Source organism: Strongyloides ratti (genome assembly GCF_001040885.1).
Source record: "Strongyloides ratti genome assembly S_ratti_ED321, chromosome : 1".
NCBI lineage: Eukaryota > Metazoa > Nematoda > Chromadorea > Rhabditida > Strongyloididae > Strongyloides > Strongyloides ratti.
Genome location: NC_037307.1, coordinates 10,297,616 through 10,310,819, shown reverse-complemented (window position 1 = coordinate 10,310,819; position 13,204 = coordinate 10,297,616). Strand labels below are relative to the sequence as shown.

Below are 13,204 nucleotides of genomic sequence, written 5' to 3'. Positions count from 1 at the left end.
GTGAAGAATAAAAAACTTTTAACAATAGAATTATATATATTAAAAAAAAAAGTTATAATTTTAATAAAATAATTGTTTTAATAAATATTATTTGATTATTTAACTTTTTTTTTTCATTGAATTATTCTGAAATTAGGTATACTTGAAAAAAAAAAGTTAAAAGATTAAGAAAGGTTAATCTTGAAATACATAACTTTTATATAATAGTTTTTTTTTTCTTCTTCACCACTTAATGTTATCTTTTTAACTTTTGTTGATTTTTAATTATAATATTAAATGATTTTAAAGAAGAAGATATGATAAAATTTGTAAACCTGTTGTTAAAAGATGAATAAAAAAATTTAATGACACGACTTTTCATAAGTATTGTGTAATAAATGAATTATATAATATATGTTTAAAGCCTAAGTTGGCAAAAGAAAACTTTTTAAGATTAAATGACATTCCTTCTTTATGTTATTAGATAGGTTAATCAGTTGATAAATAAAAATATATGAAATTTCAATAAGTAATAAAGGACATTTATAAGATTTGTAAAAGTTAAAATATGTCTGCTATTAGAATGAAAAATTTTGTAAAAACTTGTTACGTAAAATAATATTACTTTTTAAGTTTATTTAATAATTTAGAAGTTATATTTCGAAGAATGTAATTTAACAATTGTTGTTTAATTATAAATTGATGTATAAGCTTCTATGGTTTAGGTATAAAGCTTAAGCCCTGAGACTTAAAGATAAAATATTAAGTATTATGTGTTTAACAATTGTATATACCTTTAGATACTTATTAAATAATTCAATAAAACTTAGTTTAACCCCTTTAAATATTTTTATTTTAATAAAATAATACAATTATTACAAAAGTTGTTCAGGGTGTTTTGAATCACACTTTTGCATACCATCACTATTTACAAGTGAGTGAATACTTATTAAAAGTGTATATACCACAACATCATTGTGTGAAGAGGGTGTGAATCGGATTGAATTTTATATAATATATTACGTGTGTATGTAATATCTATAATTCTTTGAGGTATATAAAAGAAGAAAATTTTGTGGGGACAATTTAAGAGGACGTTCTTTACCTTCTTCTTTTTTATACCATACTATTCTTGTAACCGTTCACATATAAAAGTCAAACTTATTACAACAAAAATATCATTCTTTACACATCAACATCATAATCTTAACAAAAATATTTTTGTAGTTATGACTGCTTTATCAAAAGCAATACCATCTATTCATTATTATTATTATTATTTATGCTTATTATTTATATTTATTATTCCTATTGAAAGTTTAAGACCATTCATACATAGACGTTTCCAAGATGATACAGCACCTAAAAATTATAAAGAGTAAGGATTTTTAAATAATTTTCTATATTGATAAAAAAATATATTATTTATTCTATTCAGTTATAAATTATTTCGTATTAATCCAAGAAATCAAGAAAATTTAGAATATCTTAAAGATTTATTTTCTCATGATTCACCATATGAATTAGATTTTTGGCAACCACCAACACATATAGGAGGTCTTGTTGATGTTACTGTTAATCCAGAAGATTCTAAAATTTTTGGTAGAGATTTAGATTCAAAACAACTTGATTATTCTATTGCTATTGATGATCTTGAACAAGCTATTATAGAAGAAAAAAATGTTAATACAACACTTGATTCATCATACATGAAAGATATTGGATACCTAAGACTTGACAAATATAATACATTTGAAAATATTGAAGAATATCTTAGAAAATTAGAATTAGATAATCCTGAATTAGTTACATTATTAGAAATTGGTAAAAGTCATGAAAATAGAAGTATAACAGTTGTAAAAATTGGTACTAAAAGACCATATGGTTGTAAAAAATTAGGATTTTGGATAGATGCTGGTATTCATGCACGTGAATGGATTGCTCCAGCAACAGCTTTAGTATTTATTGATAAACTTGTTAAAGGATTTAATGATGATGCTGTTATAAGAAATTATCTTGATAATATTGATTTTTATATACTTCCTGTTATGAATCCTGATGGTTATGTTTATACTCATACTTCTGTAAATTTTTTTATAATTAATAATTTTTTAATTAATTTTAATTTTTTAGAATCGTATGTGGAGAAAAAATCGTAGACCAGCACAATGTAAAAAAAATTATTTCCATACTATTTGTTGTGCTGGTGTTGATTTAAATCGTAATTTTGATTGGTTTTGGGCATCATCTGGTTCATCATCAGATCTTTGTCATGAAACATTCCATGGATCATCAGCATTCTCTGAACCAGAGTCACTTGCTGTTAAAGAATTTTTAGAAAAAAATCCAATGAAATCATTTATATCACTTCATTCATATTCACAATTATGGCTTATACCATATGCCCATAGAAGAAGATCATATCCACAAGATTATGCCACAAATTTGAGACCATTAGCTCTTCGTGCAACTAAAGCTATTAATAATCTTCATGGTACAAAGTATGCTGTTGGTACGGGAGCTGATTTAATGTATGAAGCAGCTGGTGGGTCACATGATTATGCTAAAGGAGTACTAAAAATTCCATATTCATATTTAATTGAATTAAGACCTAAAAATTCTATGATGGGTAATGGTTTCTTATTACCAGAAAGTGAAATTGTATATACTGGTGAGGAGACATTTGAAGCTATTAAAGTTATTAGTGATGAATTAATTGGACAATATGGTAAACCAAAAGATATTGCTTGTAAAGTTAAAGTAATTATTAATCCAATTAAAAAGATTACTACAACAAAACTTCCAAAAATGATAAGTGTAAAAACAACAACTACTGAAGAACCAATTACTACAACAACTATGGAATCTACTACAACTACCACAACTGAAATTCCTACTACAACAACTGAAGTTCCAATTACTACAACTGAGATTCCTACCACAACAACTGAAATTCCAACTACAACAACTGAGATTCCTACCACAACAACTGAGATTCCTACTACAACAACTGAGATTCCAACTACTACAACTGAAATTCCAACAACTACAACTGAAATTCCAACAACTACAACTGAAATTCCAACTACAACAACTGAGATTCCTACTACAACGACTGAAATTCCTACTACCACAACTGAGATTCCTACAACTACAACTGAAATTCCTACCACTACAACTGAGATTCCTACCACCACAACTGAAATTCCTACTACTATTACTTCTACAACTGAATTACCAACAACTATAACAACTGAAGAAATTACAAGCACTGAATCTAAATCATCATCATCAGAGTCATCCTCCTCAGAAAGTAGTTCCTCATCAATGGAAACATCAACAGAATCACAATCATCTCCAAAACCTGAAGAAGTCAAATATTTTTCAACAGAAATAGTAACAAAAAAACCTATAGCTGAAATTTCAACAGCAATTCCAACATCAGATATAATTGATACAACAACAAATAATGTAAAAATTATAGATAATGTTGAAATTACAACAACAACAACAATTCCAGAAAATAATAATAATAATAATTTTATGTCAACTGAAATTAATAATATAGAAACAACTACAGAAAAAATAATTATGATAACAGAACCATCTGAGATGGTAAAGAGTACCACAAAAACAAATAAAATAATTGAAGGAGAAATCAAAAATTCTATTAAAAATGTTGAAGAAATTATTGATGAAAGTAATTTAAAACAAGTATTATCATCATCACCAGTACCAATAAAGGTATCTGAAAAAATAACAGAATCTTCTAAACATTCCTTTCTTGGTTCAAGTACTGACAAATCCAGCATTAATAATGACAAAAAAGAACAATCTAGAGATAAAATTTTAGAAGAAGAAAAAATAATTAATTTACCAACAACATCAAAATTATCCACTATAAAAGAAGAAGAAAAAGAAGAAGTACCATCAACAAAAAAATATGTTGTAAAACATGGAAAAAAAATTTTTAAAGGACAAAATAGAGAATTAAAGAAACCAAGTCATTGTAAAGATTATGGTTCATACTGTAAATGGTGGAAAATTCATGATTTATGTGATAAACCTCGTGTTCGTCAATTATGTTCATTGTCATGTCTTCCAGAGTGCCGTTAACAAAAAAGAAAAATATAAAAGAATTATGTAGGAGATGTGTTAATTAATAATTAACTAATAATATATAATAATGATTTAATTTATACTTATAATTAATGAAAATACTAATAATTATTTATTTTATTTACTTAACGACAAATATTTATTTATCTATAAATATTGATAAAAAAAAATAAAGTTTAAAAATTATAATTTCAAAAAATTAAATTATCTGTTTATTTAAAGTATATATGCTAAATAATTTATAACTAATAATTATTATAAATACCATTTTAAAAGTTATTGAGAAATGTCTTATTAAAAATTTCATAAAAATGGTACTCTTTAAATTTTGAGTGATAAGATAAATATCCAAATAAAGTAAATATTAAATTAACTATATTTAAGAGAAAAACTTTTAATTATCCATTGAAGATACATTAAAAATGATAAGAAAATTCATTTGTATTCCATCATCTTTTTTTTTGATGAGAAAAAAGTAATTGTCATAGATGATGAAGAAAGATAGAAAATGGATAGAAATTATAGATAAATTTTATTAAGAAATAGGAAAAGTATAAATTAATGTTTATATGTAACATCATTAATCTTAATCTTTTGAATATATAAATAGGTTCTTTTTTAAAATATTTACATTAAAATTGAAATTATTTTAATTATTTTAAAGAATGTATTATTTTTATGGTAAAAATATTTTTAAAAATTTTTATGATTTTATATTTTTTTTTATTATAAAAATAATATGATAATTAGTTTTTGTAAAAATATCTTTATTAAAAATTAAGGATATCTGTTTAGAAGAATAAATTGATATGTTCATATGATATTATTTAAATTACAAAGAGTCCCCTTATTTCACTAATTATTAGTAGGGGAAGAAAATATATATATATATATATATTTATATATAGAAAAATAAAGTAAAAAATAAAAAAAGATTATAATAATACTTTTTAAAAATTTACATTCATTTTACTTTATGAATAAAACAAAAACAATAAGTGGAGAGGGAGAGATAATCTAATTAAGTATAACATTTTTCATATTTTTCTGTTCGCTTTTTTACTAATAATTCTATATATAAAAGTATTATGGTCTTTACAAATATTATAAATATTATTTCTACCATTTTCTTAATAATTATTCTAAAAAAAAGTTTGTTATTTTTTTTTTCTTTTGATATATCTTTTATGTTTAAATTTTTTTTTATAATGTAGTTTTTTTTTTATTTTCTTAAAAACTGAATAAGTATAAAATTGTTAAAAATTTTATTAATCATATTTAAATGATATTTTAAAATTTTTTTACTATAATTTGTATGTTTATTTTTTTTTTACAAAATATAAATTATTTAAAATAAATAAAAGATTTTCTTTTATTTTTAACAAGATCTTATAAAAAAAAAACTATTCATAGTAACTGTATGTATTTGTTTTATTTTTACCCTCAATATAAATTTATATAATATATTTGTATATATATATATATATATATATGTTTCTTTAAAATATAATTATAAATAAAATTGAGAAAATTAAGTTCAACCAATAAATTTATCCTCACAAAAAGAGAATATATATCTAAATATGATAAATTTAAAATTTTACATTATAAAAAGGAACAGTTTAATGTTTAGAAAATAAAATATAATTTTATTGTAATTAGTTATAAGATTTTAAGAATTATATTATATCATCTTACAATAATTTTCTAAATTTTTATAAATATTTACAATTTGTAATTTTGTTATATATATAAAGAAATTCCATTGAGAATTAATAGTTATGTAATATATTATATGGAAGGAGAGAAAATACTTTTTACAAAAATTGCCTATAAATTTGTTATAATAATTTTATTTTCTCTTATAATATCTTATATATATATATTGTAGAAATAAAATTTTAAAAATAATTTTATTTGATTTAAAATGATGTTATTATTATATATAAATTTTAACCATTAATTAAAATTAATTTTTAACATTCTTAAGTGATAGAAGAGAAAATGAATAGAATGGGTGGGATTAAATTATTTTCGTTAAAATTTAATTTTATATCATAATAATATTTATCAATCATATATCAAAATATTTATGAAGTATTTTTAAATTATATTTTGGTTTTTAATAATCCATAGAACTTTGAAATTATTTTTATAAAACTTTAATAATATTTTGTTTATAGTTTAGATTTTTTTAGTTTTGTGATCATTTATAATAAAGTTTATTAATAATTAATGAAAAAAAAGGTCAAAAATATATTATTTTGTGTGAATAATTTTTTTATTTCTAAGTTAAAAAAAAAAATAGAAGTTTAAAACAAACTTAAAGTTTTAAAAATATTTTATAATTACTATAATAAATCTTGTAACATATTAACTCTATAGTACACAAAACATAAAAGATGTCTTATATACTTTAAAAACATATCATCACAATAAGTACATTTTTTAAGATAAAAAAAAAAACAAACATTTTTTTAATCTTTATAGTGTTAGAAGATGTAGATTATAAATGGAAAATAAGAAATATAAAAAATTTGTTTCTATACTATTTTTTTTTTTTGATTAATTTTTTTATTAATTAATTCTATAACTGAAATATTCTTTTAATGTAAATACAATAATTGATATTCATTAATTTTTTTTTTGTTTTTTTTTTTCTTTATCAATTTTGTATATCTTATTTCTAAAAATTTATAAATCTTTTTTTTCTTTAAAAAGTTTCAAATTTAAGAAAAAAAAAGTTTCCTTTTTAGTGCTTTTCTAAATTATCTTTCACTCTTTTTCTATTATTTTTATCATATAGCTATAGATATAACAAAATCTACATCTCCGATTACAGATACAACATATATCTTAAGTTAAAAGTATTCTTCATAATGAAAATTTTCGTGTGCTTTGATATTCTCATATATCATAAAGATTGCCGTGAAGGAACCATGACTATCATATAATATACCTCCTCCCTTCTGAAATGTAATCGTTTTGGTAGATGTTATATTTATATATATAGACATATTTTTAGAAGTGATATCAAAATAAATATATACTATTTATATTTTATATAAATATATTATCATAGAACAATTATTAATATATATATATAAAGTATATCAAATGAAGTTTTAGTTAAAGAGAGTGAAAGTGAATTAATCATGTTAAATAGAAACAATGATCCTTCTATTTATTATTATTTTCTATTTATAAGTGAGATGAGAAAATGGATCCTTCCGGTGTCAAAAATTTTTTACTTACATATATTAATAAATAAATACATATATATACTTGTTAACTATATTTATATATGTTTATTTGTAACGTTAGTTTAATAAAGTTTTGTGATATTAAATATTAAAACAAAATATTTTTATATTACCTTTTAGGGAAAAATAAAACATTGATAGTCTTGTTATATATTTTCTATAAATTCTCAAATTTTATTATAATAAAAAATAAATATTTTTTTGAATATTTAATATGTTGAAATAACACTATTTTTGAAATAAAAAAAATTATTTTTTTTTTTTATATATTTTTATTATTGACATTTATATTGTAGTTTTTTTTTTTATATTCTAAATAATAAAATTGAAGATTAATTTTTAGTTTCTTTTTTAAAAAAAAGGATGAATTCTATTTTTTTTTATCCTAAACTTAAAATATGTTTTATTTTTATTTGAAGATAGAATAAAGAAACTATAAGATTTATAAAAAGAATGATAATTGTTATTGTGATATAAAATGCTTTATAGGTATAATATAATTTATTTATAACATTGGCAAAAGATTTTTAACAATAGCAATAAAACTTTTTATATTCTTATTAAATTTGAAAGTTTTTTTTTTTTTGAATTTGAAAGTTATTATTAATGTTACACCTTTGTAAATATTAAACAATAACTATTAACTTAAAATGGCATTAATAATAAAGAACAGTAGGAGATTGGTAAAATTTTCTTTTTTCCTTGATTATTTTTATATCAATATAGAGAGAGAGGAAAATAATTATAAATTATTTATTAAGCTTATATCTTTTGTGTTGTTAAATATTGCTTTATTTAATATTATAATTAAATTGTACTACTAGTTTTTTATTTTATTTTTTTTTTTCCTAGAAATAGACATTTTTTTTTTATTTTCTTCTCAATATAAACATATTTTCAATTAATTTTTCAATATATAATTCATATTAAAAATACTGGGTCTAGAAAAAAAAAAACAAATTTAATAGTTTATCTTTTTTTTTCCTTCTATTAATCTCTTTATAGTGATCAATTTTATTTTATTTATCTATCCAATCTATTACATTTTTTTTTCTATTAATGAAGAAAAATAATTATCCAAATTTGTAGTCAAATTAATAATACATCTACAAGAAATATTATTACCAGTTATATGATTGATTGAGAAATTAATTAAGAAAATAGAAGAGTAATTTGTAACAGTAAATAATATTTTGATTCTTTTTAGTTGAATTAATTAATATACATAATAGTATTACTATCAATACGAATATCTTTAACTATAAAAAAGAAATTATAAATATTAATAAAATTATAAACTAATTTCTATATTTTATTTTAGGGAAAAATTAAAAAAAAAAAAAATTTCACAAAATGTTAGTTATTTATTCTTTCTATCATTATTATATTGATGTCATAAAAAATTTTTTCTCTCTAGTTATTTATATATTTTTAAATATTATTTCAATTAAAAAGTTAAACTAGAATTACTATATAGTTGGGGGTATTGGTAAATATGTATAAAAGTTATTTATATAAATTAATTGTGATCAATTTTACAACCTTTTTTTTTACTATAATTTTAATAGAAAAATGTTATTTATTTTTACATTATAAAATAATTTAAGAATGTTAATATGTTTTTTTTTATTTTTCATTACTTTTATTTTATTTTGAATTTGTATAATAATTAAAAAGATATAAAAATCTTTTTTTTTTTGTTTTACAAAATAAAAATAACAATTAAATAAAGTGAGATATTTTTTTTATCATTCTACTAGTTTAAAGTAGAAAGATCATGTATTGATAAATTTAACTAATTAATTTCGGACATAATATATTATGATCACGTAAATTGTAAATAAATTACATCTTTATTTTGTCTATTTTTATTTTCTTTTTTTTTTAAAATATTACCAAATTTTTTATTTAACTCATTTAACGATGTAAAGTACTTTCTTTTAATAATTTAAAAATTATAAGAATTTAAAAATTTTGCTCATCCAAAATGTGAATAAATAATGTGCTAAAATATAATTTATAAAATAGTAATACTACTCAATATTTTCATCATCTTTTATGTTTATAAAAATTATCAAAGTTAAATAAAGTTGTAAATTCTTTTAATATTACCATCACTGATTAGATTTTTTTATTAAGTCAATAGTTAGGTCAAAAAAAAGAAACTAACTGATTTTATTAATTATATATTTTAGAATGTTAACAAAAAGTTGACATTTTATTTATGTATAAAAGTTATTTTTATTCAATTAAAAATTAAAAAGTCTTTTTAGATATAAATTTAATAATTTACAATAGTTGAAAAAAAAAAAACTTTTTTTTTATAAATACAGTGAATAAAAACAAAGTAATACAATATATAATAAATAATGTTAAAAAAAATCACTAACTTTTAGGTATACTTAAGATTAACGACCTTCGTTATAAATGTTTTTTATTAAAAAAAAATATAACTATATAAAAATATTTTTTTTTCACATAAATCTAAACTTTACAACTTTGTGATTTGTATAAATATTTATTTATTACACAACCCTTCAACACTTCATTTAATATTTCTACAATTTTTATAATCGGTAGTGATTAACTATTACAAAAAAGAAAAAAATACTATTATTCTATATTATTACTATTATTTAACAATAGTAAAAATATCAATAAAATAATAGACAACTTGAACACTTTACATAAACTTTTATATAAGTTTATAATTTATTTGTTATTGATAATAGACTATTAAAAATTTTATTTGTTTATTTATTTATTTTTTTTTAATTAAAATTAATACTATTTAAAAGATGGTAACAAAATATTTCTTATATTAAAAAACACTTATTTATAAAATAAAATTTATTATAGTATTACTTTTATGTTTATAGATTATGTATTTTTACAATAATTTTTTAATATACCAAAATGATAAAATATTTGAATTGTATATATCATTAATAAGGTTGTTTTTTTTTTAATATTAATTTAACAATTTATAAATTTTATTATACTTGTATATATATATAAATCACTTTCTTACACCTATAATCTATTATTTTATTGTATTTTTAAATTTTTAATACATGTATATAATATTCTATATACATAAACTGTTATCAATAGAAGTATTATTTAAAATATATTTTCTATTATTTCAATTTGTAATACTATAATTCATTTATATACATATATATTTTTTTTTTCTAAAAAATAATTAAATAGAAATATGATATATTTCTTTTTATTAATAAATAAAGAGTATAAAACTTTTATCAATTCTTTTTATAATTGATTTAATATAATTATGTATTTAATATATATATATCTATAATCTTCAATACATATATTTATTGTTATTTTAAAGAAAAGTATCTATACATATATCACTATTAGTAAATGAGTTAATGAAAAGATTGAATATGATATGTAGTAGAGAACTATTTTAACACTAAAGAGAGAGAAAATTTTTGAGTATGATAGAAGATAAATGTAACAGAAGTTAAATGAAAAGTTGTAGTAATTTTCTTATATATACTCTACTCTAAAAGATTGATCAAATATTATTTCTACCTTCTCTGATGATCACATAATTTTAGAAAAGGAGATTGTTTTGTAACATTATTTAATTTATTTATTTATTAATTGAAAGACATATATAAAAATTATTCATCTTTTTTTTTTAATACTATCTTTCCATTTAAATAATAAATTATATTATATATATATATTCATACATTTATTTTTAATTTTTTTTTTTGCTTCCATTACCCTTTTCTTAACATGACAATTACAATTTTACAATATATTTTTAATTTAATTAATGTCTGTTATTTTTTTTTTTTAAAGTTTTCATTTTATTATATTTAAATTAAAATTTTCATGATTTATCATTATTTTTGTCTTTTAAATATTTTATTTCAATTATTTATTTTTAATTATCTTGATTTTGATAACTAAAAAAAAAGTAGAACATATATTTAATAATATCAGATAACTCTTGTCATCTACTTTTTTATTATCCATATTTTAAAGAGTTATTTTCAACATACAAAAAAAAAAAAAAATTCTATATTATTGTTTATATACATAATATATATTATAAATAATGTCCTTTATCACATATTGCCATCTTTTTTTTTTCATATATTAACCTATAATTTTATTTTCTCTTCTTTTTAATATTTATTTATAATATATGTATATATATACATATTATATTTAAAAATATGTTACATTTTAAAAATATTTGTAAGGCAAAAATATCACCGATAAAAAAAAAAATAAAATTAGAAGAAGGATATCATTTAATATTTAAAATGAATATCTATTGTAATAATCAATTAATTAGAAAAAAAAATATATATAATAAAAGAGATAGAGAGGTGAAAAATAGTATAGATATTTTAAAACATTAATGAATCTGGTTCATTAGAAAAGATTTATTTTATGGTTATACCTAATTGATTAGGTTAATTTTAACTTAATGTATCTTTTATCTTAATATTATCTTAATAAAAAGTTTCATTGAACTAAAAGGATGGCATAACTTTTTATAATTTAACTTTATAAAATAAATTAATAGCAAAAGATATATAGATGAGATATTTTGTTATATTTACCTAAATATATATATCTATATATGTATGTCATTATATTATAATGGTGATCAAACAATAATAATAAAAGAATAATAATTATTTAAGATACATTCATTTTAGATATTTAATAATTTATACTTTTTTATTTCATCTAATTCTTTTCTCTTATCATCTATATTTTTTTATAAATAAATTTGTTAATTTTTTTTTTAAATAAAAATTATATATATTGTGCCAGAAAAAGACACATTTATAGAAATATATTATATATTTTCACACATTTATATAACAATACAATTTCAGGTGTTTTGGTCAAATAAACTAAAATTATCAATTATTTTTAACAAAATTATTTATCTATATATATATAAAATATTTATTTATTATAATTTTTAACAAAATAAAAATGTTATATTATATTTTATTCACCCTTTTAATAGTGGAAGAAAATGTAATTTGTTTATTAAAAAGACACTCTTTTTGATAATGGTTTAATTTTAAAAATAAAGTTAATTTATTACACATATTATACTTTTCCCATCATTATATATTAAATCAAATATATTTTTACCTAAGAACAAAATTTTTATTTATACTTATGTTATTATTAAATTTTACCTATTTCTTTTTCTTAAATATATTATTTATATTTTAATTATATAATTCTTTTTATCATTTTCATTTTAACTAATATATTATTTACCTTCTTCATATTTATAGAAAAATTTTTAGGGTGATTAATTTTATGAAGAAAGTGGAATTATTTTAACTTTAAATACTTACTATTTAATATTATTATATTTATAGTACATAAAGAGAATATAAGATATTTATAAACATTAGAATATTATAATAAATAATGTTCTTAACTTTATTTATGTTGACCTAAACTGATCATAAAAATTTTTCTTCTTAATCATAACTTCTTAAAATTTTACGCTTTAATGAACTTTCCCTATTAACTAATAATACTACTTATTTAACCTTTTAACTATCCATACATATATACATAAGTATAAAACCGACGACAACTATTACTAAAAGGGAGAGTGATGAGTATTAAGCATAAAAATCAAGTATTTATCTAAACATTTTAAGCTCCTCACTCAACATCAAATGTAAATATAACATATATAGATGATTACTAAAAGGTGAATCGAAAAAAAAAAAAATTAGAGAGATACTTTTTCAAGTTTTAAAAGTTTTCTTATCCTGTTGTATACTCTTTATACACATTAAGATAAGTGATTGTTG

The 13,204-nt window shown here is 18.6% G+C and overlaps 1 protein-coding gene across 1 annotated transcript; it reads left to right on the top strand.

Annotated features, from left to right (window-relative positions):
• Positions 1 to 1,208: 1,208 nt before the first annotated feature.
• On the top strand, positions 1,209 to 4,095 carry SRAE_1000317100 (Peptidase M14, carboxypeptidase A domain and Proteinase inhibitor, carboxypeptidase propeptide domain and Proteinase inhibitor, propeptide domain-containing protein; the record flags this gene model as incomplete). The annotated part of the gene is made up of 3 exons (XM_024650331.1): positions 1,209 to 1,357; positions 1,418 to 2,063; positions 2,113 to 4,095. 3 exons carry the CDS (start codon positions 1,209 to 1,211, stop codon positions 4,093 to 4,095), a joined length of 2,778 nt encoding a protein of 925 aa, XP_024504119.1.
• Between the last annotated feature and the right edge of the window lie 9,109 nt (positions 4,096 to 13,204).